The 27,679-nt window shown below is 33.4% G+C and overlaps 1 protein-coding gene across 2 annotated transcripts in view; it reads left to right on the forward strand.

The window, feature by feature from the left end:
• Nucleotides 1–5,287: 5,287 nt before the first annotated feature.
• LOC143230224 (alpha-actinin-like) overlaps nucleotides 5,288–27,679 on the forward strand; it is a 70,955-nt gene continuing 48,563 nt past the window's right edge. The window contains exons 1-3 of one of the 2 annotated variants that reach the window (XM_076463373.1): nucleotides 5,288–5,714; nucleotides 6,384–6,480; nucleotides 26,863–27,097. In XM_076463373.1, the coding sequence (XP_076319488.1) occupies nucleotides 6,385–6,480; nucleotides 26,863–27,097 (331 nt within the window). In that variant the 5' untranslated portion in view covers nucleotides 5,288–5,714; nucleotide 6,384. The remainder of the gene's footprint in view (nucleotides 5,715–6,383; nucleotides 6,481–26,862; nucleotides 27,098–27,679) is intronic. The other variant, XM_076463374.1, reaches the window with a different exon arrangement.

Here is a 27,679-nt window from a genome sequence, read left to right on the forward strand (position 1 = left end):
AGTTGTATTTATTTCAATAGAGTTAAACTGTAAATAATCAACTAATGAAATCTAAGATTGAAAACAACGTTGGATTCATTTACTACTGTCCAAAACAAGGACCAGATTAACACTATAATAAACCCAAAGACAATAACAGTTCTGTGAGCCACTTTTACTCACCAGCTCTCCTTTTCTCTCACATTGAAATTTATCCATCACGTAACGGATTTACTGTTATACATTTATTCAAGTTTAATGAACGTAACGTATATTTGTAAATGTGTATTGTGCAAGTCCCACCTGTTCTCTAAATTTTTAGAAGATTTTCGAGCATAAGAATCAACAATGTATGATGTGTGTAATAATCAGGGATTGACAGTATTGTTGTCTATTGAACTTTCTAGAAGCTCGCCTAATGAGCCAAAAAAGCTAACGCAAGACGCGGGAAAAAATAGTATGTTGTTTGGTCGCTACAGTGCGTACACTACAAGCTTCGTAAGCTATAATGTGATCAACGCTTATTAGTCGTAAAACCACAGAATTAGACCAGGAATATTTATAGATTTCGAACATTACAATCCATTTAACATAAGTGAATTAACTTCTGACGTTAGTATTTCTTAGAGGACATTAAATATCTTCGTTGGTAAAAATGACCTTGTAAGTGGTGCAAGGACAGCTAAGAGTAAAAGGCAAGTTAACTTAAGCAAGGTGTAACAATATCAAGTCAGAATTAATTCGCTAATCGTGGGCCTGGACCGTCGATAACATATTCAATTCTGAACCAAATAGAGACTAAATTATTTGTGAGTTTGTAAAATTTATATAAATAAATCATTTATTTGTAACAACCATTATTATAAATTGTAATGTTTGTATATTAAAGTATATTTGTGTTATGACGAAAAATAGTGTATCAATCTTGGTGGCAAATATAAAGTTGATACTTGTTGACATTCAATTAACGTATAAATTAAAATTGTCAGCTATTTGAAATCATAATACGAAACAAATTATGTTCGAGATAAATTATAATACGTAACAGTAAAAATAAGTGTGTTTGTTAAATACAATGCTTTTAAAACACAATATTTTTCTCCTTAAAACTAATTGAGAAGACGATGAAAAGAAAAGGCTGTGGGCTTCTTCTACACAGTGTTGACACTGTTTACTCTGCCTTTGTTAATCTGGCCCTTTCTAAAACAAAATTAGAAAATAAAAGGTGTCCAATGTGGTAAATATCAAAGTTGATGAACATATATTGGAAAACCGTAATTGAATATTATGTAAATCTCTACATATTTCTTGTTTGCCCCATGATTAAAAATAGATTGATAAAAGTTGTGACATCAACGGTTTCTAATGTGCACCAAGACCATTACATCTAATACACACACACATGTATATACACAGCTGGCCAAAATCTTAAGTCAAATTAACACAAAGAAAAAATATGCATTTTGCGTTGTTAGACTCAACCACGAATTTCAGTAGAGCTTCGAAAGATGAAAATAAAAATGAAAAATCTTTTTAGCATTTAATATGAAATGAGCCTAAATGTCAGGTGGTCAAAAGTTTAAGAACATACTGAAACGAAGCGTTAATCCAGATGGCTTCCAGCGTATTGGCACGATAAGGATATCCCACCAGAGACATTTTCTACACGACATAGTGGAGGAAGTTCCATCAAATATCTGGGGTGCTTTCTCCTTCCATGGAACAAAGGAGCTTCAGGTTATACAGGGGCGTCAAACAGCAGCTGGCTACATTGGCATGTTAGACAGAGCACCCTTATTGACCGATGTCCCTTGCTAGTGTGGAAATGACTAGATCTTTCAGCAGGACAACGCTGCAATCCACAATGCTCGCAGAACCTTTTCATGACAAATAACATGATTCTTTTGGACCATCCAGCGTGTTCACCCGAACTGAACGCCATTGAAAATGTTTGGGAGTTGGATGGTAAGGGAAGTTTATAGAAATGGACGTCAATTCCAAACAGTGCATGATCTCCGTGAAGCAATCTTCACCACTTGGAATAACATTCCAGCTAGCCTTCTGCAAACGCTTGTATCGACCATGCCAAAGCGAATGTTTGAAGTTATTTGCAAAGAAATAACGCAATTGGTAGCTACTGTGAAAGCTACTCAGCCCTTGTGAAGATGTACTGCAACTAACTTTTGAAGTGTCTAGTCAAAGGATATGATGTTACCAAGCAACATTGATGCTCAATGCAGTCACTTTTGTGGTGGGAATATTATGTTTTCAAATGGAAAAAAATCAAAAACAACAACTTCTAAGCCTTGGACCTTCTCAAGAATCAATCAGGTTCTGAAAAGGCTAGAGTAGGGTGTGTCTCTGGACAATATTTGTCATCCATGAAGCATTCTCTACTACAAAGGATACCATCAGGATTCCTTGATGGTTACTGTTGAGGTAACTTAGATCAGTCAACCAGTTCAGTCTGCATCACTACCACCACCATTAAAGGACTTTATTGTCAACAAGGAAGCATTAACATTTACTGCTGGTTCAACCACCAGCCATCCAGTGAATACGAAGTAGTGTGCTTCTACTTCTACAAATGTCAGTGTTTTAGGAATTGCTGAAGATGGTACTCTCAGCTAAACTGACAAGGGTTATTACACATTAGAATACATCTCTTTATACAAACTGAACTACCAAGAGATAGCTGTCTTTTGGACTGAGGCTTTGGCCCTCTATACTTGTAAGGAAGATTAGCTGTGGTGGAGAGTTCAAGGAGTAGATAATTCATTTATGGGTTTAACTGGCTGATGCCAAGAGAGCCATAACCAAAGCCTGAGATACCTTATGGACCACCATAATTATTTATTGGAAAACCACCACAGTACTCAAAGGTAAATTGGTGTGATTAAGGTGAAGGGGAAGCAAAGTCTTACGGTGGCTCTGGCTGAGTGGGTACATTTTGTATTTTTGTCTTTGTTAATATTTGATATTCAATATGTAACTCTGCAGATCATCCCTCTTTCTTCTCTTCTATTTCACTCCTTTTTATTAATATTTATAAAAAATCACAGATGACATACAGTATTAAGTAATTCAATTATTTGTTTCATCGCATTTGATTTAAAGATAGTTTAGTGTCAGTGTAATAATATGCTTTTTATGCACATATGTATTGCTTTAATGATTTTTGTATGGTGTTTTCTCTTCCTTTTTTATATATATTGTATAAATAACTGTGACAAGTATTTTTACAAAGTGAAGCTATTTTGTTGAGATTATTTAATGTTAAAATGTATTGTTTGTACTTTTGATTCAGAAATTACATTTTCGACTTAATGTCTTTTACTTTCAAAAAAGGGTGTGATGTATTTGGTGTTGTATTTATAACTGTAACGTTCATGTCCTGATGAAGGTTTTTTTTCATTTTACATGTATACATATATTCATATTTCGTATTTTCATTTATAACAAATATTGATTATATAATCATTAGCTTATTGTTACAGAATGTTATTTTTGGTTTATAGTTATCTGTTACTTATGTTATGTTATATGAGTATCATCGATTGCGTATGATGTATCATTATTAAATGAAATTTGAATAATGTGGGGAATACTATCGGGATGTGTTGTTTTCTTAAACCCTTTATTCGCGTTGTTTGTAATTCTTGTTCCTTAATTTATAGTTGTATTGAAAATAAACCTTAGTTTTTACCTATTCGTTGGTAAAAGAGTAGCCCAAGAATTGGCGGTGGGTGGTGATGACTAATTGCCTTCCCTCTAGTCTTACACTGCTAAATTAGGAACGGCTAGCACAGATAGCTCACGAGTAGCTTTTCGCGAAATTCAAACAACAAAACAAGAATAATGTTATATTTTAGTTTTAATTTCATCTTCTTTATTAAAGGGTGTTCTTTATACTCTGTATTATTGCCAAAGGTTTGTATTATAAATCATTAACATTACTTTCTAAGAATCATTAGTGTAAGTGAAAAAACAATAAGTAGAAATAAATTCTGGCACTAGAGTTTAAACTAAGACCATTTGACTAACAAAGCAGTGTTTTACCCAGCTGTGATACTGAAAAGTACAAGCTGTCTTTTTCTTATCCTCTTGAGGGATTGACATTACTAGTTCAAGTATACAAATTAAACAATCTGGAACATCATCTTGACTGAATCAAAATGTTTGGAAAGAAATCTTTATTAAGTAGAGCCAGCCTAATCAATTCACAATTCTTATTAAAATGACTATCTAGCGTCCAACTTAAATATACACACTGTCTTTATGTTTGTGAAATTAATAACGATTATTTTCATTGTCGCGTGTCACACTTTGTGCCCATCTCGTTTATTTTTCTTGTACAGACTTCATTCGTTTTAGTAAAACTTCACGAGTTACCCTGCCGATCTTCTTGTTAAATAACAGTTATTTCTAATTTACGTTTTAGGGAAATTGATTTTTTGGAAAAATTCGGCTAAGGATAGAAGTTTAATCTTTTTTTTTTATCTTTGTTCTCATCATCCTAAAGTTGACCTTGTTGATCATGTGTGCTTATTTTTTTATTATTATTATTACAATCAACATCTTCCACTTTTTTCAAAGGAAGTTTATTTTTAATACTTTTCCATATCAAAGATATTTCTTTTTACACGTTTTTTGTTTATATACGTACTATTATTTTCTCCAAATTTACCATTTATTTCTACTTTTACTCCACGAATACTATAGTTAGTCCGATTAGGCATTCATCTGATTTTTATTTTGAGAAATAAACTCACCGTTAACTTTTGTTAATTTTCATACCAAATCTAATATGTTTCATTCAAGTACTAATAAATTACTACTAGTAAATATTGAAGCTTCTCTCTCTCTTTTTTGCAATGGTCAGGTTCCTTTGTTCTACCTATTCCGAACTTTGGAATTCTGCAAAATTACCTTATATGATTTTGTTTGTGTTTAGAGCAAAAGAGAAATGGGTTATTTATACTATGCCGAACGTGGGTATCGAAACCCGAGTTTTAAAGTTATAAATTCTCAATCTTGTCACTGGGCCTATGGTCGCACTTTGGGAAAATACGTTAAAGGCAAATTATGAGGAAAAAAAAAGGCCTTACTAATATCAATGTTTTATAATTAATGTTTTTATACTACGAAATTAATTAATTATTTTCCAATACTAGAGTGTAAGATGTAAAGAAAACTATTTCTATCACCATCTTAATAAACAAAAATTATAGTTCTTTCATTAACACTGTGTACACAGGATTAAATTATTTTATTTTATTTAGTACTTCTTGTAACCGATTGGATCGCTGTAGACGTTCGCAAAGACTAAGTATTTACATGGAACTCGGGTAAGGTCGCCACTCGTTTAGTTAGGTGTTTGTTTCGTTAGTGGTAGGATAATTTGTAACGATTTTCTCGAGACTTGTATAATAAAACCTCAGTAGAAATCAGTGATTAAAAGCGTTCTGATGTTCTGAGGATTAACGTATATATTGGAAAAGAAATTAGTGCAGAAGCAGCAGTAAGGTTACAAATATTATAATTATAATATTACATTCACAGGAAGAAAAGTTTTGTGCAAACATAGCAGCGAAGGTAGTATCGTAAGCTTCAGTGTTGAAATCACACATATGGTTTGGCTCATTACTTCTTTCTCAGTTCTGATGTGACAAGGAAGAATCGTTTGTGTATGAAGTTTCTTGTAGCATCGTTGTGAAAAGGAACTTTAAAATAATGTTAGTATTCTAAACCTACCACTATATTTGTGTTAAAAGTTTTGTAAGTTTTTGAATCTATGTAGCAACTAAAACTGAGGAAGAGTAAAAATAGGCTAGCTAGGTTTATCTATTAAACTGAAGTATCAGATTTTAAATGGTTATTAGTTATTAACACAACATTATATTACACAGTGTACAGTGTAATCTGTACTGTGTAATATAATAACGCTGTGTGTCTACAGTGTACACTAGTCTTAGCATCCACTTCAGTAGTATAAATAATAATCACCTCCCCCATTGTGAAGCATTTCAGTTTTAGTTAAAATTAATTGTTTTATGTATTTTTTCTCAATTTGTTTTTAACTTGCTAATATACTTTAAGTGGTTTACATACAACTAATCATTTATAAGCTTAAAACTCCAACAAGGAGGACCTTGTATATGCTTTTTAAGAAATCACTCATCTTTTTTTTATGTATATTGGCATGATGACATAAAAGTATGGGAGATTGAGCATGATTTATATGTGTTATTTTGTATACTTCTCTACTGTATATCTTGTATACTAAAAATGATTGTGGGCTGTCTTCTGAAGAATTATTAACAAAAGTGTAATAGTTAAAAAAATGAATAATTATATGGTTTCATTGGACTCTTATTTATGATATTTTTTCTACTTGTTAACAGAATGACTGAATCATATCGTGATGGCTACATGGAGCCAGAAGAAGAATGGGAAAGGGAAGGACTTTTGGATCCAGCGTGGGAAAAACAACAAAGAAAAGTAAGTGGGATATGCTTAGGCCTAGGAATGAGAAATGGTTTCAAATGACCTGATATATACAGTAGGGTAGTAACATGTCAAGGACATCAGATTCTTTATTTACAAAAAGTGTTATACAAATTACTTTCTTGAATTGAACCACAGGGAATTATATTACATTTACAAAAATAGGCTGAACATTATTTTGTTATTTATAAAGTATGTATCTAATTTTGAACATGAACCAATCACAACTTGTATAAAACAACTGAAGATGTTTCTGCCATGTTTATTGAGAATAAAGCCAAAACCAAGATTAAAAAACTATTGTGGTGCTTTTTTATCTCTATTTTGTTCAAGTGATACTGATTAATAATAGTAAATATATGTACAAGAAGATGAACAAATAAAACTATGAAATGTGCTATTTCAGTTAATGTTTTTAACATAAGAAAAGGGTTGAAGAATTGTTTGTTATATCTATTGTATGTTGTGGTTGTTGTTTCTTCTGCTTTTAAATATCTATGTACCCTAATCTGGTGAAGCTCTGTAGAGAATCTAAGTGTAGGATAAACTTAGTTCTAAGTATTTATTAATATTTGTACAGTACCTGTTGCACTGATGAATTAATATTAATGTTTACTATGTAAAGTTAAATAGGTCAACAACAAGTATATTGGAGCAGATAATATCTGCTTACCAAAATCACTGTATAGACATAACTGTTGAACAATGGTGGGTGGAACAGTGTTAGGCACATGTACCTACATCTCTGTGGTTCTGGAAGAACACCTGGTACTGGTTTGCTTGTATTGAACTATGGCTAATAGTTAGCATGTGTTTTTAATGAAGGTACCAGCAATGTGTATTTTGTGCTGCTTCTAAATATCAGTTAAGCCTGTGTATATGTGTATACTATTTCTGAAGATAAGGAAACTAGGTTGTTATTTTGTGTGATATATAAAATAATTTATTAGTTTCTGCTAAAGTAATTAACAATTTTAATATGAAATAGTATATTTAATACATTCAACAGATGTATGTATGTGTGTGTGTGTGTGTTTATATACACTACACATTAGTCAGAAATATGTACATACAATGACTTGCACAACTCTTCACTTCTCCCTGTGCTGCTAAACAGTTTTAGTTTTTTGTGAAAGACACGACTCAAATGGCCAAAAATATTTATTATGTTAATCTTGGATCAATTTGTAAAGATTATAAAGTATAAAAGGTTCATTATTACTCACTTTATTGATTAAGAAAAGAAAATCTTAAACACGTGTTACAAAAGTTTTTTTCCCCAAGATGGTTATGCAATTAATATTTGGTTGAAGCTTCTTTGGTAGCAATGACAAGTAAGTCATTTTGGATAACCATCCACAAGCTTTACATGCTGGAGATATTTTTTACCATTGTTTGAAGATATCTTCCAGTTCTTGTAAGTTACAAGAATTTTGCACAACAATTATCAAGTTTCCTCATAGATTTTCAAATGGATTTAGATCTGGATTTTAGCTTGGCTGGCCAAGGACTTTAATTTTGTTTCTCTGAAACAATTTTTTTTGGTTGCCTTTGATCTGTGTTTGGGATCATTGTCCTGTTGAAATCTAAACCTTAGACCAAATTTTAGTTTTTTAACTGACTTCTTCAAGTTTATTTATCTCAAACATCTGTTTACATTTTGCACTGTTCACAATCCCTCAAGTTCTCTGGTGCCAGCTGCTAAAAAACGTTTTCATAGCATTATGGACTTACCACCATGCTTGACAGTTGGGATTAGCTCATGAATAGTGTTGACTTTTCACCATACACATCACTTGTCATTTAATCCAAAATATTCCATTTTGGTTTTATCTGACCATGGAGCTTTCTGCCACATTGTTGTCGGGTTATTGAAATATTTAAGAACATCGTCTATTCTTTATCCAAGGTATGTTTTTGTCAGAAGTGGTTTCTTTTTTGACAGTCACTTCTCTGTTTCTGTGTGTTTGAGTGCAGACATCTTAGGCCGACTTGATCTTGGCAAGATTTGGGTATTGAGACACTTTTGATTTCTTCACAACATATTTTACAGAATGTAATAGCAATTTGAGAACCATTAAAACTTATTTATAGCCTTCTTGGAAATTGTTTCTGAATATTCTTCTCTAGACAGTTCTTTTCTCATCATTCACAATACATAACAGTAAATATAATATTAACCTTCAAAACACTGTGCTTGAATCAGTACTGATGTCTCTATATAACCTAGTATTTTTTCACATGGTTCTATGATATACTTTGACATCTGATAGAATTTTACACAGCCATTTGTGTTTACTTTAGCAGGGCAGTAAAGTAAAGTTAAATTAAGGATGGTAAAAACTGAACGAGGTGGAGACTTTAGCAACATGTGTTTTAAAGTGTTTTTCTTATATCACTAGATTGAGTAACAATGCACTCTTTGTAATCTTTAAGAACTGGTCTGAAATTAGTATAATAAATATTTTTGGCCATTTGAGTTATGTCTTTCACAAGAAAATACCAAAAAGGTATTTCCAGTACACTGGGTTAAAGACTTTTGTAAGGCAGTGTACGTGTGTGTCTGTTTATATACACTACACATTATTCATGAATTACATTTTCCAAGTAAAAATGGTTACATAAAACTATATCCAGGGTTTTCGTTTTATAGAGTAGCGTGAAAGATTCCTCCGTAAATTCAACCCTTTGCCCTTAGTCTTTTCTCCAGGGTTTTATTTCTAGGTGATAACATTTTGTGTCATAAAGCTAGATAGCCTAAAAACTGTACCATTTGAAACATGCTTGTAGAAAAGAAAATAGGTAATCATACCTTGTTTGTAAAAATGTTGTATATCAGGTACTTTAATGTCCCACACCAAGTAACCAATGCCAACCTCCCAAAAAAAAATCTGTAGAAAAAACATGATTGTTGTATTTTAAATGTTACAGTTCTAAAGAGAAACCACATGAAACTTTTGAGAAATAACTTAAAGGAAAGTGCTGTTGTAATTAAAAGATAAATTCTAGTTTTCCCTGTCATATGGTATGTCATGCTCACCACATGTACTAGTGAAATGTTTTACCAGATGGTATTATTGTTTGTTTTTAATGAAGTCAGTATGTTTAAATTAGTTTTTATTAAAGTGATTACAACTTGTTTTGTCACTAAATTCTAACCAGATATGATCTTCACTTGTACACCATTTCACAAAAACAGTAGTTGTATTAGAAGAAGAAAAAAACACAACTCGGCACACTTCATTGTTATAGGTATCTGTCAACACATTGACTTCCAGGTCTGTTTTACTGATACTTTCCAGGATGCCACTAGTCATTTTACTGTTACGTTTTTGGGAAGAGTGTATATGTCACTGCTGTGTCTCAGCTAATAAGTAGAGCACGACTCACCAGTGGGTCATGTGGGCCTTACTGGAAGACAATCACGATCCACCAGTGGGTGTTGTGGGAGCCAACATGTTAAACCTCAAAAAAAGCTTTTGTACTATTAAACAACTTGTAAGAGCTTCTGGAAGTATATCATTCAGAAATCTTGTGATGAAATATAGAATAATGCTTTACCTTAAGGTTATTTGTCCAAAATCAGGGAAAATAAGCAAGAATGTACAGTAACTTTTAATTTAAAAACAGCAACTTGGATAATCTGAACTAATGACATTAAACAACAGCTATCATTACCTACAACATTCCTGCTATTTAAGGTATACTGCTACATATATGGACTTGTGTTAATTGTCACATCATTAGTCAAAATATTTTTTTCCTTAAGTATATTTTGTCTGCACAGGTTTAAGTTAAAGTGGTTATCCCCTGACATTTTACAGAGAGCCATTCAATATGGTGTTATTTGTAATATTATAATTATCTACTACCCTACACTGCTCATTTCTTTGTGGAGTAAATACCAAATACATCGTACAGGGATACTGAGAAAAATTGTAAATATGCACTTTGTAGGTTGCAGAAGTTATGCAAGGACAGTTTTAAAATGTTCAGTACACAAGGTTTTTTTCATTATTCACGTCATCACATTCACCTTTGATTTCTTAGAGCCCGAGTCAGACCGATTTCATCGAATCGTGTACATATCTTGAATAAAAACTGAAACACAAATGACATCATGTTTACAACAGACTTGCACACTCAGTAGGTTTGAAACTATAGTCAACATCACTTCTGTTTGGAGTCAGTCTAGGAGACTTCCCCTTTTCATATTTGGTTAAATAATCTATTTCAAAATAGGTTTAGACAACTAAACAACAATAACATTACAGGTTATACCAAACATATTCAGTGAAAATAGATTTAGACTACTAGATAATATATTGGTATAATAATTTGCTTTAAAACTTCTCCAATGAAAGTAAGCTGGGACTACAAGATAACTGATATAATTTATGACAATATTTGCCAGTGAAAGTAGGCTCGGATTGTTGGGTATTAGTGTTTATGTTGATGCAAGTATTTTACACATTTTGGTAACCAGATTAGGTTGTAGTTTATTAATCCTTATGGGATTTGATTTCAGAAAATTTGTTGGGATTAGGAACATTCAAGAGAGAACTTTATTAAAAAGGCTTAGTCTTCAGCAGAGATAGAATCATATAACTATACTGAAATCACTGTTTTTAAAAAGTGAGAATTACTCTACTGAATAGTATTTATGAAGATCCACTTATAATAAAACAGTATTCTGTCATAATGATCTTATTACTGTTTGGTTTAAGTAATTGTTTTGTATACTGAAGAATATATACGTATACAAATGTTTTACCGTGTTTCTCTGAAAATAAGACAGGGCTTATATTAATCTTCACTCCAAAATATGACACTAGGGCTTATTTTCGGGGGATGTCTTATTTTTATATATTAAAAAAATGAAGTTACAAAGTAAAACTATTAAACTAACTGATTAATACTTAAACAAACTAATTAACTAACTATTAAACTAATTAATAAATTAATTTTTTTTTATTTCTTTCCTCTTCCTGCCACTCTTAACTAGGGCTTATTTTAAGGGTAGGGCTTATATTAAAACTATCCCCAAAAATCACACTAGGTCTTATTTTATGGGTAGGTCTTATTATTGGAGAAACACAGTATTAACCTCGGTACAATTTAAATTACCCGTATGTGACTGTGACAGTCTTTTCAGCTAGTGCTAGACAAAACCTGTACTAAAAGGCTTACCTGCTATCAATTATTAATAAGGCTTATTTAACAATTTAAAGTATATAATTCACACATGCAGTGACTCATCTGAGTAATATAGCATCCCTTATACATACCTTTGTGTGATAATTATATTCAGTACAAACCAAAATGTTTAAAATATGTTTCTAGCAAGAAGAAATGTAGGTCTATATCAATCACGACCCATTTAAAATGTTTTTATAATGCTCACACACATTAACATGGGGTGAAGTGGGTAGCTGTGAGGATTATACATTTCTACAGTTTAAAGTTTTACAGCGTTTATACCTGTTGTAAACTAATTATTAGTACTACAGATAAAAATGAATAGAAGACTCAAATATATTCAGATGAAGCCATCTGGTGTTCGTATCCTTCAAACTGAACTTGCAGGGGGTGTAAAATCTACCGTGTGATGCACGTGCTTGTTTTAGGTACTGTATCCGGTGACGTTATCTAAATTTGTGGCGAAAAGAGCGTTCAACCCGAGTATACAGTGTGACGTGGTAGCTACTGAAAGTCATTGAGTTGTTTACACCTCTGGTATATGCAACAATGTCAGGAAGTGTGTAAAAAATATACACACGTGTTAATGTAATAATATTTATATGTATTAACAACAATTACAGAAACTGTACAATGCAGATAGTTGATAAACTAGGGTGGGTAGTCTCAAACTTTAACACAAAACAACCTTCCTAATATTTACTCCTGCCCCAGCATTGTGTGCGTCCCTCTATTTGGGATCCTTGATCCATTCGCTTAAGTAAATACTGCCAAACCCTGTTTATTAGTGAGGTCATTTCCGGTGACCGTTTTAAACACGTCATCCCAATGTTTTTACGAAACTTCCGTGTCACTCATACGACGGAATTTATATGAGAATTGAAGTTCAACATAGACTTTCTTAATGTCGTACGGTTTCGAAATTAAAAATTGTTTTTGTGATAATATCTTCTTACATCCTTGATAATGTATGAAACGAATCTTGTGGTCCTATTTAAGTTACACCCTTTGTACACGCGCACATATTTGTATTTATAGTTTTATTATTTGTGTAAGCCTACTGTTATCGTTTCGTAGTTTTTCTTACACAATTTGCACAGATAGCCTATTTTCTTTGCTCCATAAAACGCCAAGCCCGCTTACCCACCCTTACACAGTTTCAAAGTATCTCACTTTCCAGAGCCTGTGATTCGTGGTTCGCGACTAGTTTGCACTTAGAAGTATAGGTTTATGTTAAAAGTGACTGTCAAATACCATCGTATGACTGTATAAGTATTGGCGATTGATGCGTGTGACTACTTATATTCTCAGTTACACGATATTATAGTCCAACATCGCAAGTTAGGCCTAATAGTCCAGAGTACTTAGGAATTTATAGACAGGTGTATTTAATTGAACTTGTAAACAAAAACCAATGTGCGTTAGAGTTTAAAGAACTGGGTGTTCACATTTGAAATCGTTACACATACGCTTCCTCACTGCACTTTGAACATTTGTGTGATAATGTTATGTTATCTTGTGTGCACGCACATGATAGTAATATAGCTGGATTAATAGCGCATGGTTTCCTGTCACGTGCCTTGATATTGAGGTAAAAAGAGTCCTCCCACTTTTTTTCAAGTGCCATAGCAATCTTCCATACATGGTCATCATTTGTTGTAACGGGGACATACACTTGACCTTTCCGACCTTCTTGTGACTTTCGTGCAGTAAACAATAAGTAGCGTCGTTGTAGTAATTGTTACTAGTAAAATATCTTTCAATTTCCGGGTAGTGTCTAAATACTATTCCCTGGTACATCAGTGATACCACGAGACGTATGCGTTACTTCATTTACTGTTGACTCGCCTCTTATATTGTAGTTTGTTTTAACTTGTTAACTTCGTCAAAGGTGCGACAAGTTAGGTGTACACACACTGCATAACTGTGTGATTACGCATTTAACGAAATGTTTATAGGCTTCGAAAATACGAACTTGCTGAAAGAAAAAAAGACGACCTTCAACTGATTTCGCCGGAGGTCGATTGACAGAAATTCGTCTTTGGAAAACTTTTAACTGTTTTGTGCTATGAACTATTAAAAATATTAAATATTTGAGTGGCTTATAAATAGTGCTTTGAAACTGAACAAAATTAAGAGTTGTCACGTAACTAGACCATGGTTAGAAATTGAGTATCGTAAAGTTGCGACTAGATCTTGTTTTGCTAGAAATGGAATATAATGAACATTACAAGGAAACCTTATGGTTAGAAATTGAATATGATAAAAGTCGCCACGAAACCTTAGAAATTGAATAAACTAAGTTATGGCCCGGCATGGTCAAGTGGTTAAAGACACTCGATTCGTAATCCGAGGGTCGCGTGGGGGCATTATAATGTTACAGTCAATCCCACTATTCGTTGGTAAAAGAGTAGTCCAAGAGTTCGCGATGGGTGGTGATGACTAGTTGCCTTCCCTCTAGTCTTACACTGCTAAATTAGGGATGGCTAGCGCAGATAGCCTTCGTGTGGCTTTTCGTGAAATTCAAAGCAAACTAAAAGTTGCGACGAAACCTTAATGATAGAAATCAATTTTTTTTGTCGTCACTGGTGAAATATAAGAAACGCAGATGGAATTCATCTTTGTAGGGTGAATATCACCAAATTGAAAAAAGGTATGCATCCGTTAAGACTGTTTGATACTGTTAAAATTTAAATAGTTTTGTACTTGTGTGATTGTCACTGGCACTTTGAGGCCAACTGATATTCACTTCGTAAACTAGTTACTATAACTTATTGTACATTTTTAAACCGTAAAGATTTTACCATTACAGAAAAGTTTTATCCGACAAACATGGACAGGTAGTTAATGCGCTCGACTCGTAGGGTGAGGGTCGCGGGCTCTAAATCTCATCACTCCAAACATGTTTACCTTTTCAGCCGTTATGGCCCAGGGGGCATTATAATGTACGGTCAATCCTAGTATTTGTTGGTAAGAGAGTAGCCCAAGCTTTGGCAGTGGGTTGTGATGATTAGCTGCCTTTCTTCTAGTTTTACACTGCTAAGTTAGGGATGGCTAGCGCAAATAATCCTCGTATATATTTGCGCAAAATTCAGAAAACAAAATAGGTATCCGACATCTTGATTATGTGAGGAGGAAGAACAGCTCTTCAGCATTTTCAACTAAATATTGTGATCTGTTTTTTAAGAACGTGTTGAATGACTGGTATATCGAACATGTTACCGGAAAGAATTATACTTTTAATTCTGACTAAAGCATGTTGTAGTGTGTTAAGTATGTTGACACGTTAGAGACCTTGATTTTAATAATGTAAAACGGTTACAGGAAATGTGTTGTCATAGCTTAAAAAATGTATGTGTATGTACATAGAGGTAATTTTTGTCTTGTTGCTCTAATGAGAGATGAATTTATTTGAAAACTGGAAATTAAATCAAACTTAGAATATTTTTATAACAGTATGAAATGGATGGATATCGTGGACCTCACTTGTGGACTTCAAGTGGTGTGTATCGTAACAATATGAAATAGATATCGTGGACCTCGCTTGTGGGTTTCAAGTGGCATGTATCGAATTGTATGTACTGAAGTTAAACTATTTGCAACGTTCGAATTCTATAAATTTTTCTGGTCAGATATGTGAAATTTTCAGATTAGTAAGTGTTAATCACAGTTTTGGCTTTCGAAGTGTATGGTATACCAACTGTAGCAAACCAACAATATATACTGTCTCTTCCCGTTGCGTTGGTTAAGTTTTTTAAGCTTGAGAGGAGATTCTCTAGAAATATCAGTTTAGGCAACAATACTGGCAATCACTAGAGCACACATAATACAATGTTGATTTTTACACGTGAATATTTATAAATTTAATGAATAGGCGGGAATTTTGTAATACACATTTAACAGTATAAGTTATGTACATTATTAAATATATTTAGCTTAAATAAACATCAATATTAAAATAAACGTAATTTCGTAAATTCATACAGTGCATCGAATTGTGGGTTTGGAGTAGTGTGTACCAAATTGCCTGTACTTTTGTGGGTTTGGAGTAGTGTGTACCAAATTGTCTGTACTTTTGTGGGTTGAAGGTACCGTGTTGTATGATACCTGGCATTTCGTTGCTATAAAATCGCGTTTTGCACATTGATTGTCCAAGAAGAGTGTCGGTAAAAATCCAACTGTTCGATTAGAGTAACCCGAGATTTGTCGGTGGGTGACGGCTTTACACAACATTGTGAAACGAATGTTTTTTCTAACCTGGTAATCCAAAAGGTTAGACATACAGAACTCGTGGATTGCTCGTATTCCTTCGCGGGTTTCTATTTCTGTGCTTCTAATTTCCTGTCTTAAGTTATATTTGTCCTAAGTTCCTGTTGTGTGTGAGCATTGATTACGTTCAGCATGTAAATCAACGCATCCGCTAAAAGTGTGTTTGCAGCGTATTTAGTCATTTTGTATGAGTAATTCATGAGACAGAAGTTTATGGAAGTGGATTAAAACCTGCGTTAGTTTATTGAGTAATGAAGTTCAGGAGAGGAGATTACTTTAAATATATCAAGTTAATTTATTATTATTGACGTGTAGCTTCCATTTCTAATCCATACTACAACTTGAAAGACGTTACTTAGTTGAAACGTCAACACTCAGAACAATTAACACTGACCCAAAACATGATTAAAACTAAAGTATATTATGTCAGTAATTGTTAATATTTGGGATCATGTATGACAATAAATTAAACAATATTAATTGTTAATATTTCGGATCATATTATATGATGATAATAAATTAAACTATTAATTTTTAACATTTTGTTTCATGCTGCATGATGATGATGACAAACAATATTAATTTTTAATATTTTGGTTCATGCTGCATGATGATGATGACAAACAATATTAATTTTTAATATTTTGGTTCATGCTGCATGATGATGATGACAAACAATATTAATTTTTAATATTTTGGTTCATGCTGCATGATGATGATAAACAATAATTTTTAATATTTTGGTTCATGCTGCATGATGATGATAAACAATAATTTTTAATATTTTGGTTCATGCTGCATGATGATGATGACAAACAATAATTTTTAATATTTTGGTTCATGCTGCATGATGATGATGACAAACAATATTAACTTTTAATATTTTGGTTCATGCTGCATGATGATGATGACAAACAATATTAACTTTTAATATTTTGGTTCATGCTGCATGATGATGATGACAAACAATATTAATTTTTAATATTTTGGATAAAATTATGTAATCGCTCTAACACTAAATAGTAGCAATGTTTAAACATTCGAATCATAACGTGAAATAATGAGTGAATGCGTATGTAAATTAAACATGAATTTTTTAAAAGTACCTTTTCGACTTCAAGTTTTATCATTTTTGAAAGTGGAATGTCTATTACGAACAAAATGCGATCAGTTAATATTTATGGTATGGCTACTAAATCTATGTCATTAGAGGAAAGATAATAAATCAGCTGCACGCTTATAGTCCGGGCAATCTTTTTAGAACTGGAAACCGACTCGTTCCGAAATTCCGAGTTCCGCCATAGGACCGATCCACAATACTAATCATAAACTGGGTAATATTTCTTTTGAATACATTTCATTATAGATGCAGCTTGGTTTGGGCACAGTTTTTAAGTCAGGGGGACGAAAAAAGGTGTAAATATCCCAAAAAGTTAACCAATTAATTATGTTTGAAAAAACCAAGAACAAAACAGGAAATATTCATATACTTTAAAATCACATTTGAAGAAGGCCCCAATATTGAAGTCAAAACATCACTCTTTGAACAGGAAGTCGCAGTTCCACAACTTTACCAAACCTACTGGTGATTGGTGATGACGAGTCTACAACTTTACCAAACCTACTGGTGATTGGTGATGACGAGAAACCCACTTGAAGTAGAAGTGTATTTAGAGGCATTTCTACTGGCGATTCCCGATCATGCGCAGTTTGTGCTACACCTGCCTGTCTACTGCTGCTACTGTTTCAGGTAGCAGACCATTGGTTCGAGTATAGCTACTGTTTTGAATCGCTAAGTTTTATCTCCTGTCAGTTGCTACACAGCTACCATGTTTAGTGCGTGCCTTGGCGACCTTGATCGTATCTTACTTAACAAGCAGAGAAGACCACTGTTTTTGCAGACCAGCGTGATCACATGGAATAATTTAAACATATATGCAAAAACGGCTCGTTTGAGTTGAGAAAATATTTTACGTAGAAGAGCGAACAACGTTTCGACCTTCGGTCATCGTCAGGTACGTAAAATATTTTCTCAACCCAAACGAGCCGTTTTTGCATATATATTTCTCTACAGTTGGGTTTTCTCGACATCACTGAATAATTTAAACGTTTCTCCGTCTTTACCGAAGCTCTGAGGACTTGGCTATCGATATGGGATGTTTCTAGTCTCTTCCTGCAGTCGAACAAGAACACATAGAAACATGACGTGTATTTGACAGCTCATGCAAGTATGCGATCGTAATGTTGCGATATCGGATACCAGGGCAACGTTGATTTATTTGTAATCTATAAGCTATGGGATGTTTAGAATGTCTCTTCCTGCAGTCGAACAAGAACACATAGAAACATGACGTGTATTTGACAGCTCGTGCAAGTATGAAGACGTAGAAGTCAACCAGTATGCTAGCTGGTTGCACTGCAATAAACGTATTTCTCCAGAAGGGGAACCGAAGGCCGTCTGAAGGGGTCACCAGTTTTGACCTTTATACAGTAGTGTGTTGTCTGTCACTCATCCACAAGACACTAAAATGACGTCACATAAGGAATTGTTAACGTCGCAATTTATACTGTTGTGACGTCAGTAAAGTGTGTGCATGCCAGGAATCATGAGAAGAATTATGCACTTTTATCTCACAACAGGGCATGACATATGACCTTGACAAGCAAGAAGGAATCATGAGAAGAATTATGCACTATTATCTCACAACAGGGCATGACATATGACCTTGACAAGCAAGAAGGAATCATGAGAAGAATTATGCACTTTTATCGTACAACAGGGCATGACATATGACCTTGACATGCAAGAAGGAATCGTGATGGGAATTATGCACTTTTATCTTACAACAGGGCATGACATGTGACCTTGACAAGCAAGAAGGAATCATGAGAAGAATTATGCACTTTCATCTTACAACAGGGCATGACATATGACCTTGACAAGCAAGAAGGAATCATGAGAAGAATTATGCACTTTCATCTTACAACAGGGCATAACATATGACCTTGACATGCAAGAAGGAATCATGAGAAGAATTATGCACTTTCATCTTACAACAGGGCATAACATATGACCTTGACATGCAAGAAGGAATCGTGATGGGAATTATGCACTTTTATCGTACAACAGGGCATGACATATGACCTTGACATGCAAGAAGGAATCATGAGAAGGATTATGCACTTTTATCTTACAACAGGGCATGACATATGACCTTGACATGCAAGAAGGAATCCTGAGAAGAATTATGCACTTTTATTTTACAAAAGGGCATGACATATGACCTTGACATGCAAGAAGTAGAAATTCTTGTTACTCTTCAATTTGATTTTGTTTACTTTTGAAATAACACCTTCGGGGACCCTGTGGTAGTACATCTGGCGTCTAAGTTTCGTCTCTGTTTCATAAAGGAATGTTGTAGATGGATTATAAAACTGGCGTAGTACATTTTTAATTGTTTGGTATTTTTAGTGTCTCATTTATAGAGATCTCATGAAAAACTAAGCGGAAGAATACTATTTTTAACACCAAGAGGAAGGTTTTGTTATGATACTTTTAATAATCTATTCTTGGAAATCGTGATCTGGTGCATTTTATTTATTGACAAGAAATTTATTTCCACAATCTGAATAAAAACCCCAACAGGGAGCTAACAATTGACATTTAGGATAAAGTTTTAATTTTGTTTAAAGATTATTTCATTCCAAACAAAAGATGATAAAGCTGATATATAAAAAAGGAAAACTGAAGATCTCGTCAATTTTGTGACTCAATTAGTTGAGACGTTTACTGGGGTAAAAGTTATCGTATTTTACGTGCTTAGCAAGTTTTCACGATTTTTACTTTGGCTGTCCACTTTCCTTAACTTTTGTAGCCTTTCCGACGCCGCTGTTGACAGTTAACAGAAGAAAGACGGATATTCAAACCACATTTTTTGGGGGTTGGGGGTTACTGTCATAAATTTACAATTATCCCCGTTTCTAGTGGCATATATCACGTTCGTTCGAAGCAGTAGTGGCTAGGCCAGTGCTCATACGTCACTTTTCTGTAAGTGGATGAAACATCTTCCCATAAACTAACCTTATTTGGGAAAGTGTGCCCAGTCGAAAGCTGTTACACACAAACACGTCGTTGTCAGAGAAGCGTGGTTCAGAAGACCAGTGTCATACGCGCACACATACAGGAGCTGTCATACGCTGATAGTGTAAGACAAACGGTTAATTATTGCAGATGAAATAAAGAAGTATTTTGCTAGCAACATTAAGCTAAGTTGTGCTGATTTTCATTGCCAAATCAGTTTCTGTTTAACTAAAGACAGTAAAAACATTCGTACAGAAAGAGCAACTGTCAGACTAACGACATTCACACCGACAAAAATGTTCTCAAAATACAGAACTTTTGTTTTCGGGCAACAGGAGGCGAAACATGAATCCTTGTGTTCATAGTCTGGGTACGCTAACCACAAGTTTACCCACAGCCTTTTATTTTTAGTGTTCTGAATATTATACGATTCAGTGTAATAACTTAAACTGTATCTTTACAATCGTTAGTAATAATATTGTAATCGTAATTTTTATTGTTGGTTAACTGATAGTTGGAGGGGGGCAGTGAGTTTGATACCACTCTCTTGAAAGGGGTCCTTCACAGAATGCTTGAGAATCCATGCTTTACATCCTCGTGTTATCTGACTGATACGGTAACTGTACTGATGTCAGTAGTTAAAGGTTTACCTGTAGTTTTTCCCAACATTCCTCGTGTTATCTTTTATAAGTGACACAGTAACGTTACTGATGTTAGAAGTTAAAAAGGTGTACGTGTTGCTCTGTCTAACACTCAACATGTTCTTTATAAGCGACACTACTACATTTTACCTAGCAGTAGTTTAAATTTAGGTTTATAGATGTGGTATTTTTTAAATATTTTTACGTTGTTGTGAAACTTGAAAATATGTTCTTCAAAGCTGTCGATGTGTGTTTTACATGCTGTAAAAAGAGAGACTACAATTATAGGTTTCTTTTATTGCTGTTTTCTTTATCAGATGTAAATAATGATTCATCTTAATAATATTTCACAATTATTAACAAGTTACACTGTGGTATGTGTTGCATCGTAGTGATAGTAACAACAAACACGTATTTTAATTTTGTTTTCCTGAAGCCACGTAATGTTCTGGTACGTGGGAAGCCTTAAATGGTGATACAAATATCTAGTGGTAGATTTGTTTTGATGAAAGATGTTTTCTAGTAATCATGGGAAAGAGTCTCTCAACCCCTCACCGCTTCAGTTTGCTTGTTACAGTTCCACGCAGTGTTTTTGGCTTGCTGTTGTATATTTTATTTATTTTCACACCACATTCTGAGCATGTTTCTGTTTAATGTATATACCACATTCTGGGCATGTTTCTGTTTAATTTGTACATGATACTCCGGAACATACATATATTCCAGACAAGTTTTTAATTTGAAAGATTAACAAACATCCCCCTCTTAAAGTTATTACTTTCGCTACCAAGAATTCTATGTTTAACTAACAGACTATTCGCGGGATTTGTAAACACTGAAAAATCATTGAAACATTATCAATCGGTACTCAGCGCATGCGTATTCACACCATAAATTTAATTTCGAAGCAATAAATTTTTAACAGTACTTTACTAACCAAACAAGAGCATTGACTGATACAAGCTAAGCCTAACCTATCTTTTGTAGTGAAGTAGTAGGGCTAATTCACTTTTCTCTTTTTTTTTTTAGCGCAGAGTGTTTACTCCGTTAAGGAAGGGCACTGTAGATAAAGTGGGACGCTATTGTATGCCTTGTGAAAGAGAAATGACTAGCCTTTATAAACATTCAAAGGAGGACTGTTCGTGTTACGGGAAATGTTCACGCCTTATTTACACCCTGCAAGGTTAAAGCATGTCTAGAAAAAACAAATAGGCTGAAGGGTGGGGTTCACACTGCTCCAAACAAATTTTATTTTACAGAATTACGGCGTAATAAGTAGTAATTCTTCCAATTGTTTCATAAAATATGACTTCATTTACTTTGAAACTGTACGTAAATTCTTTTTTTCACGTTAAATGTGCAATATTTTTCTTTTATAAAAACTCGTACTGGAGTAAACCTGCAGAAATTTGATCCAAATGTATGAAACTGCACAGACTTATCAAGAAACTTGCAGCACTGAACATGCAGATATGTTTATAAAGAAAACGAATATTTGAATGAATTATCATAGTTTTTCAACAAGCATCTTGAAATGTATGTTTTGTGTAATAGTTTTAAACTCTGTGTTCATTGTAAAGCCATGTCAGAGAAGTCTGACAGCTGTAAGTTTACTGTCTTTCATCATCAAGAACATTTTAAATATTTAAGTCGTTTCTTTAACCTGCAACATTTAATATTTTACACACGTTTGACAAGATATGAAAAATAAACTATGTTGATACAAAACTGAGTTTTAATGAAATTTCTTCAACGTATTTTACTGGTTATTCTTTAAGGAAACAAGACGTCGTTTCTGTAGCAATGGCTGGATGGATTCTTTTCAAATAATTGCTACAGAAGTTCAGGAAGTATCCTAAACAATTTTGGAAAGAAAACTGCATTATCAAAGAATTATATAAATAGTGTCAATATTGGAAGGGGTCTACCTTTTTCTCCCTTTATTTCTAAAACTTACGAGACAATTCTTCCCATTGTAATTGACATAAAATTCTTATAAACCACTTTTCTATAAAAGCATAAAAAAACAACTTATGATTATTATAAGAAGAAATGTATATTTAGTTTACTATAGGGCCCGGCATGGCCTAGCGCGTAAGGCGTGCGACTCGTAATCCGAGGGTCGCGGGTTCGCGCCCGCGTCGCGCTAAACATGCTCGCCCTCCCAGCCGTGGGTGTATAATGTGACGGTCAATCCCACTATTCGTTGGTAAAGAGTAGCCCAAGAGTTGGCGGTGGGTGGTGATGACTAGCTGCCTTCCCTCTAGTCTTACTCTACTAAATTAGGGACGGCTAGCACAGATAGCCCTCGAGTAGCTTTGTGCGAAATTACAAAAAACAACAAACAACAAAAAAAAAAAAACAGTTTACTATACTGACTGCCAGGATGATTTTTAGGATTGTTCTTGCATGACTCCTTGTTCACAAGTTTTTATTTATAATACAAAAATTACTTGTAAATAATTTTGATTAAATATTTTAGGTTACAAAATGAATTTTTAATAATTTAATAAGGTTATTCACTAAAGTGAAAAATATAACTGGCAACATAGCCTATGTTATGACCAACTGAAACAAACAATACCATCATATCTCGACTTCAAAACGTGCTTATCCTTGTTGACCTAGCTAAAGTGGTAAAAATGTTGAAACTGCTGTCCTAAGGTGCTACCTGATGATTTGTTGATTCTAATGTACTGGGTTTGCTACCACATATCTAGTTACTTAAATACAAGAAATGTTTAAAGAAGTAGAGATATTGTTATTAAAGGTGTTTTAGGAAGGTTTATGAAATACTTTCTGGTGTTGAAAGTGAAAAGTATTTAACAAATACTCTTTTTAATTGGGGAATGTCGCATGAAGTTTCAGATGGAAACTTTGGTCTTAACTTTCTGCTCTCAAGAAGCTACTATCTTCCAGTACCATCAGAACAATTAAAAAAAAGGGGCCTTTTTTTTGGTCATGGAGTAACACAAAAAAACATTAATTTACAAAATTTACAAGATGAATCTGAAATTACAGGTGTTTTTTCTAACATTTAGAAGAAAATTTTAAAAAACCAAATTCATTTGGTTCTCTTACAAAGGTTTGCAAAGAAGAATGAGAGATTTTATGGGAGAGGTTTCAGAAACTGTCAGTTATCAAATTATCATAAAAATTATGTTTGAAATAAAAATAATGGTACAAGATGACTTACAGACAGTATGCAGTATTCATCACTGCTTTTCTGATCTGACATAGAAAAACAAAGGGCTAAAAGGTCAAAGAAATGATTAAAAAACTCTTGTTGATTTTGCATGTTAGTTGATATGCGTGCCAGATTTAAATTTAAGATATTTGAAATCAGATTTGCCTATATACAAACATTTACAGATGCATGTACATACAGCTCTTGGAACAAAGAAAGTTTGTATAGATATTTCTTTTAATTGATGGGCTCAAAAAAACATACTGTGAAAAAACATTAATGAAATGAACCATTTAATTATGTGTATTGGGTACTAAATATCTGGAAAGCACCGTGTTTCTACAAGTGTGGAAATTTTTGTTCTTAACTGAAGTGCTAATCAGAAGAGTGCCTTGGTTTCTGTCAGCTGTCAACTTCAAGTACTTGGAGAAGTAATGAACCATGAGCAATTAAAACATTGGTTAAAACTCACTTAAAAGGTTATTTCAAAGGGTAGAAGAAAAAAAAGATGTGAATGTTTGAAAGAAGACTTTGATATTTTTACATTCTGTGATAGTTGAAAACCTGTTTCAGATTCTTGATTAATTTAAAATCTTAAATTTTTAATGTTTTTTCTGCAGATTACTTCCCTATATTCCATACAAACACTACACAATACTGATTATTCATACTAAAGATTAATCTAACACTCACTAAAGGAATATTAAGAAAGTATAATTCCTGAGTTTTATTTATTAACATAAATTATCACTTGTTTCAAAAATTGAATATTCCTTTAACTTCTCCATAGTTCAGAATTTCTATAAACAACTTGAGATATTAATGCAAGTTCTTTAGTATAGCTTGTTTGGTATCAAGAAATGATACAGTTCTTGCTTCAGTTGTTTTGTGTCAAGAGACAGAATGAGATACACTATTTTATCAGATTTTGTTTTAAAATACAGAATAGAATGTGTCCTATCATTGTAGAGTATGTTTTGAGTGGATGTTAGTTGAATTTTGTCTTAATAAGAAAGGATTGTTACACGTGTGAAGCGTATGTATTTAACTTGAACTTCAATACATTTGTAACTAAATTATTTATGGTAGTTTGTATTTTTTACTGTAATGATAATTTCTCCAAAAATGGGCCAGAGACCACCTAGGGGGATCATATGTTTTCACCACTGGAACCACTGTACAGTAAATGTGTTGTCTGTCAGTCAGTCAGTGGACCAATGTTTGGTGCAGAATTTTTGGAATTATTAAGTAATTTTGATTTAGTTATATAAATTTAATAATAATTTAGTAAAAATTTGAATTTCAAGTTTGATTTATGTTCACTGTGATACACAGTTTAACAGTATTTTGTGCCTGTCTTAGTCAGGGAAATGTTACGGGGCCTGCCATATGGACTAATTTATGTGTGCTACAAAAAGCTTGGGAAGAACTGCAGTAGACAGTAAAGTGTGACATTAATGATGCTTAAAGCTGCAATTTGTACTGTTGTGATGTTAGTAAAATGCTCACATTTTACTAGAAGAATTAGGCACTATGTAGGCACAACACTGCATCACATAATGAACTTGAAAAGCAAGAAATAAAAATATTTATTACCCTTAATTTTGGTTTTATTTCTGTTTGAAATGGAATACTTTCTTGGACTCTGTGGAAGTACATTTAGAGATAGTTTGTACATATATGGGTAGACAGATGAAGGTGAGAGAATAACTGGGTTTTAAGGTTGTGGTTAACATACAAATTAATGTACAAAATCAATGAAACACATGAAATATAGAAAATCTTGATCTTAAACACTACCAGTAGATAAATGTTGTCACAATCATTAAGTTGTTTGATATTCTACATTTGACTGTCTTGTGTGATGATGGATTGGACAGGATGAAGCTCTTGAATATCTATAGTACTTTGATTTCTGAGGAATGATTTTACCATAGGATGGCTATTGTGATGTTGTATAGATACACTGTAATGGAACTCTTGTTTATATGATGGTGGAGAAAAACATTATTATGTGATGTGCAACCCACAATTTTGCAAAATTTTTATCCTGTGTGCATTAGATTTGCAATAAGGGTTATGATTTTCCTGTTTTGCCTCCATTTGCCATCATGGAGAACTCCATTCTCAGAGTGCAGGTATGATGTCGTGAATACATCACAAATGAGTCTAATGGACTGGCATCATGGGTAGTTAAGAATAATATTTCTACTTATGAAATAGTAGAACTGATCTTCCAAAAAAATAACTTTTTAATTTAATAGGTAAATATAGAAACAGCATTACACTTACTTGAAACTCACCATGACAAAGGATGTGAAGGTTTTGAACCCAAAACAAACATTATTTACTTTTATTATGTAAGTAGAAATGCATGAACCTTCTTGTTTGATGGTAATTTTGGTTGAGATAATAATTGTCAAACTGTACATTAAAATATTCCTATTGTCTCAGTTGTTGTCTGGCAAAGAACACAACTCTGTACTTTCCAGGATATGAAGTCACAATTTTTCACATTATGTATTTTTAACTTGATTTTTTTTATGTTTCTATGTTGATTAATGAATGATAGTTTTTGTATGAATGCAGTGAATTATTTATTGTTTCAATATGAATTCCTTTATAGTATTTATTAATAAATACATTGTGTATAAAGCCAGCATATTTATGGTGGTTTTTTATTGGCATTTATGTTGTTTAAAATGTTTATTAAGAATCATAATTGTGTCAGCCACGTCATGAAACATAGACCAATTAGTGACAGCACCTACTGCTGTTGTCTTATTTATAGCACACTTAAAAAACAATGTGTAACCTATACAAATGTGTACTGAAATTCACATAAAGGTTTGTTCTATTTTGTTCATGTTGTAACCTTTATGAACCAATCTATTTCAGAAAAATAAACAAGTGGCTTCCTTCATTGTGGTTTTTTAAACTTTGGAAGAAAGTAATAAGTTCCAAGACTATTAACATTTTTTTTTTTTCCCTGCTTATAGACGTTTACAGCATGGTGTAACTCTCACCTTAGAAAAGCTGGAACACAGATTGAAAACATAGAAGAAGATTTTCGCAATGGGTTGAAACTTATGCTACTTTTAGAGGTAATATCTGGAGAAATGTTGCCTCGTCCGGACAAAGGGAGGATGAGGTTTCACAAGATTGCTAATGTCAATAAAGCTCTTGATTTTATAGCTAGCAAAGGAGTAAAGCTTGTGTCTATTGGAGCAGAAGGTATGTCCCATGATTTATATTTAAGGTCATGAAATGTTAAAGTTATCTGGAAATATTTATTCAGTTAAGAATTCAACATTTATAATATTTACCAGATTCTGTGTACACTTTGAGGTTTTTACTGATATTTGGAGGAATTTAAGATATGAAGGGTTTGGCTTCAACAGCTATATCTTCATATTCTCTTCTGTGCAAGATGTTTTCTGTCTGTTTGGGACTTGGTCTTCCTTTGAAACCTTTATTCCCTGAATCTTTCTTAAATGTGTGTTATACTGTAGTTTCTACATGGTTGGTGGAAGTTCTATGGGATCCCTTTTCTATAGTGGTTCTTCAATCTTTGTGTTTTTCTATGGCTTTGCTCTCATTTGGCACTCCTCATATCGATGCCTTTTCCACTAAAAACAGTGCCAAGCTTCTGTTATTTAGTTATTCTGTTTTGGATTAACTGGTACTAGCAGTGGATGCATTTAGTGAGGAATAGTCCAGTCTCTTCCTTTGTTGTTGATTCATTATTAAGTCCTTATGCTCTTGCTGTATTGGCTGGCTCAGTTGTGGTTGTTTTTTGCTGAGAAATTTGATCTC

The sequence above is a fragment of the Tachypleus tridentatus genome, chromosome 10, assembly GCF_004210375.1.
Source record: "Tachypleus tridentatus isolate NWPU-2018 chromosome 10, ASM421037v1, whole genome shotgun sequence".
Lineage (NCBI taxonomy): Eukaryota > Metazoa > Arthropoda > Merostomata > Xiphosura > Limulidae > Tachypleus > Tachypleus tridentatus.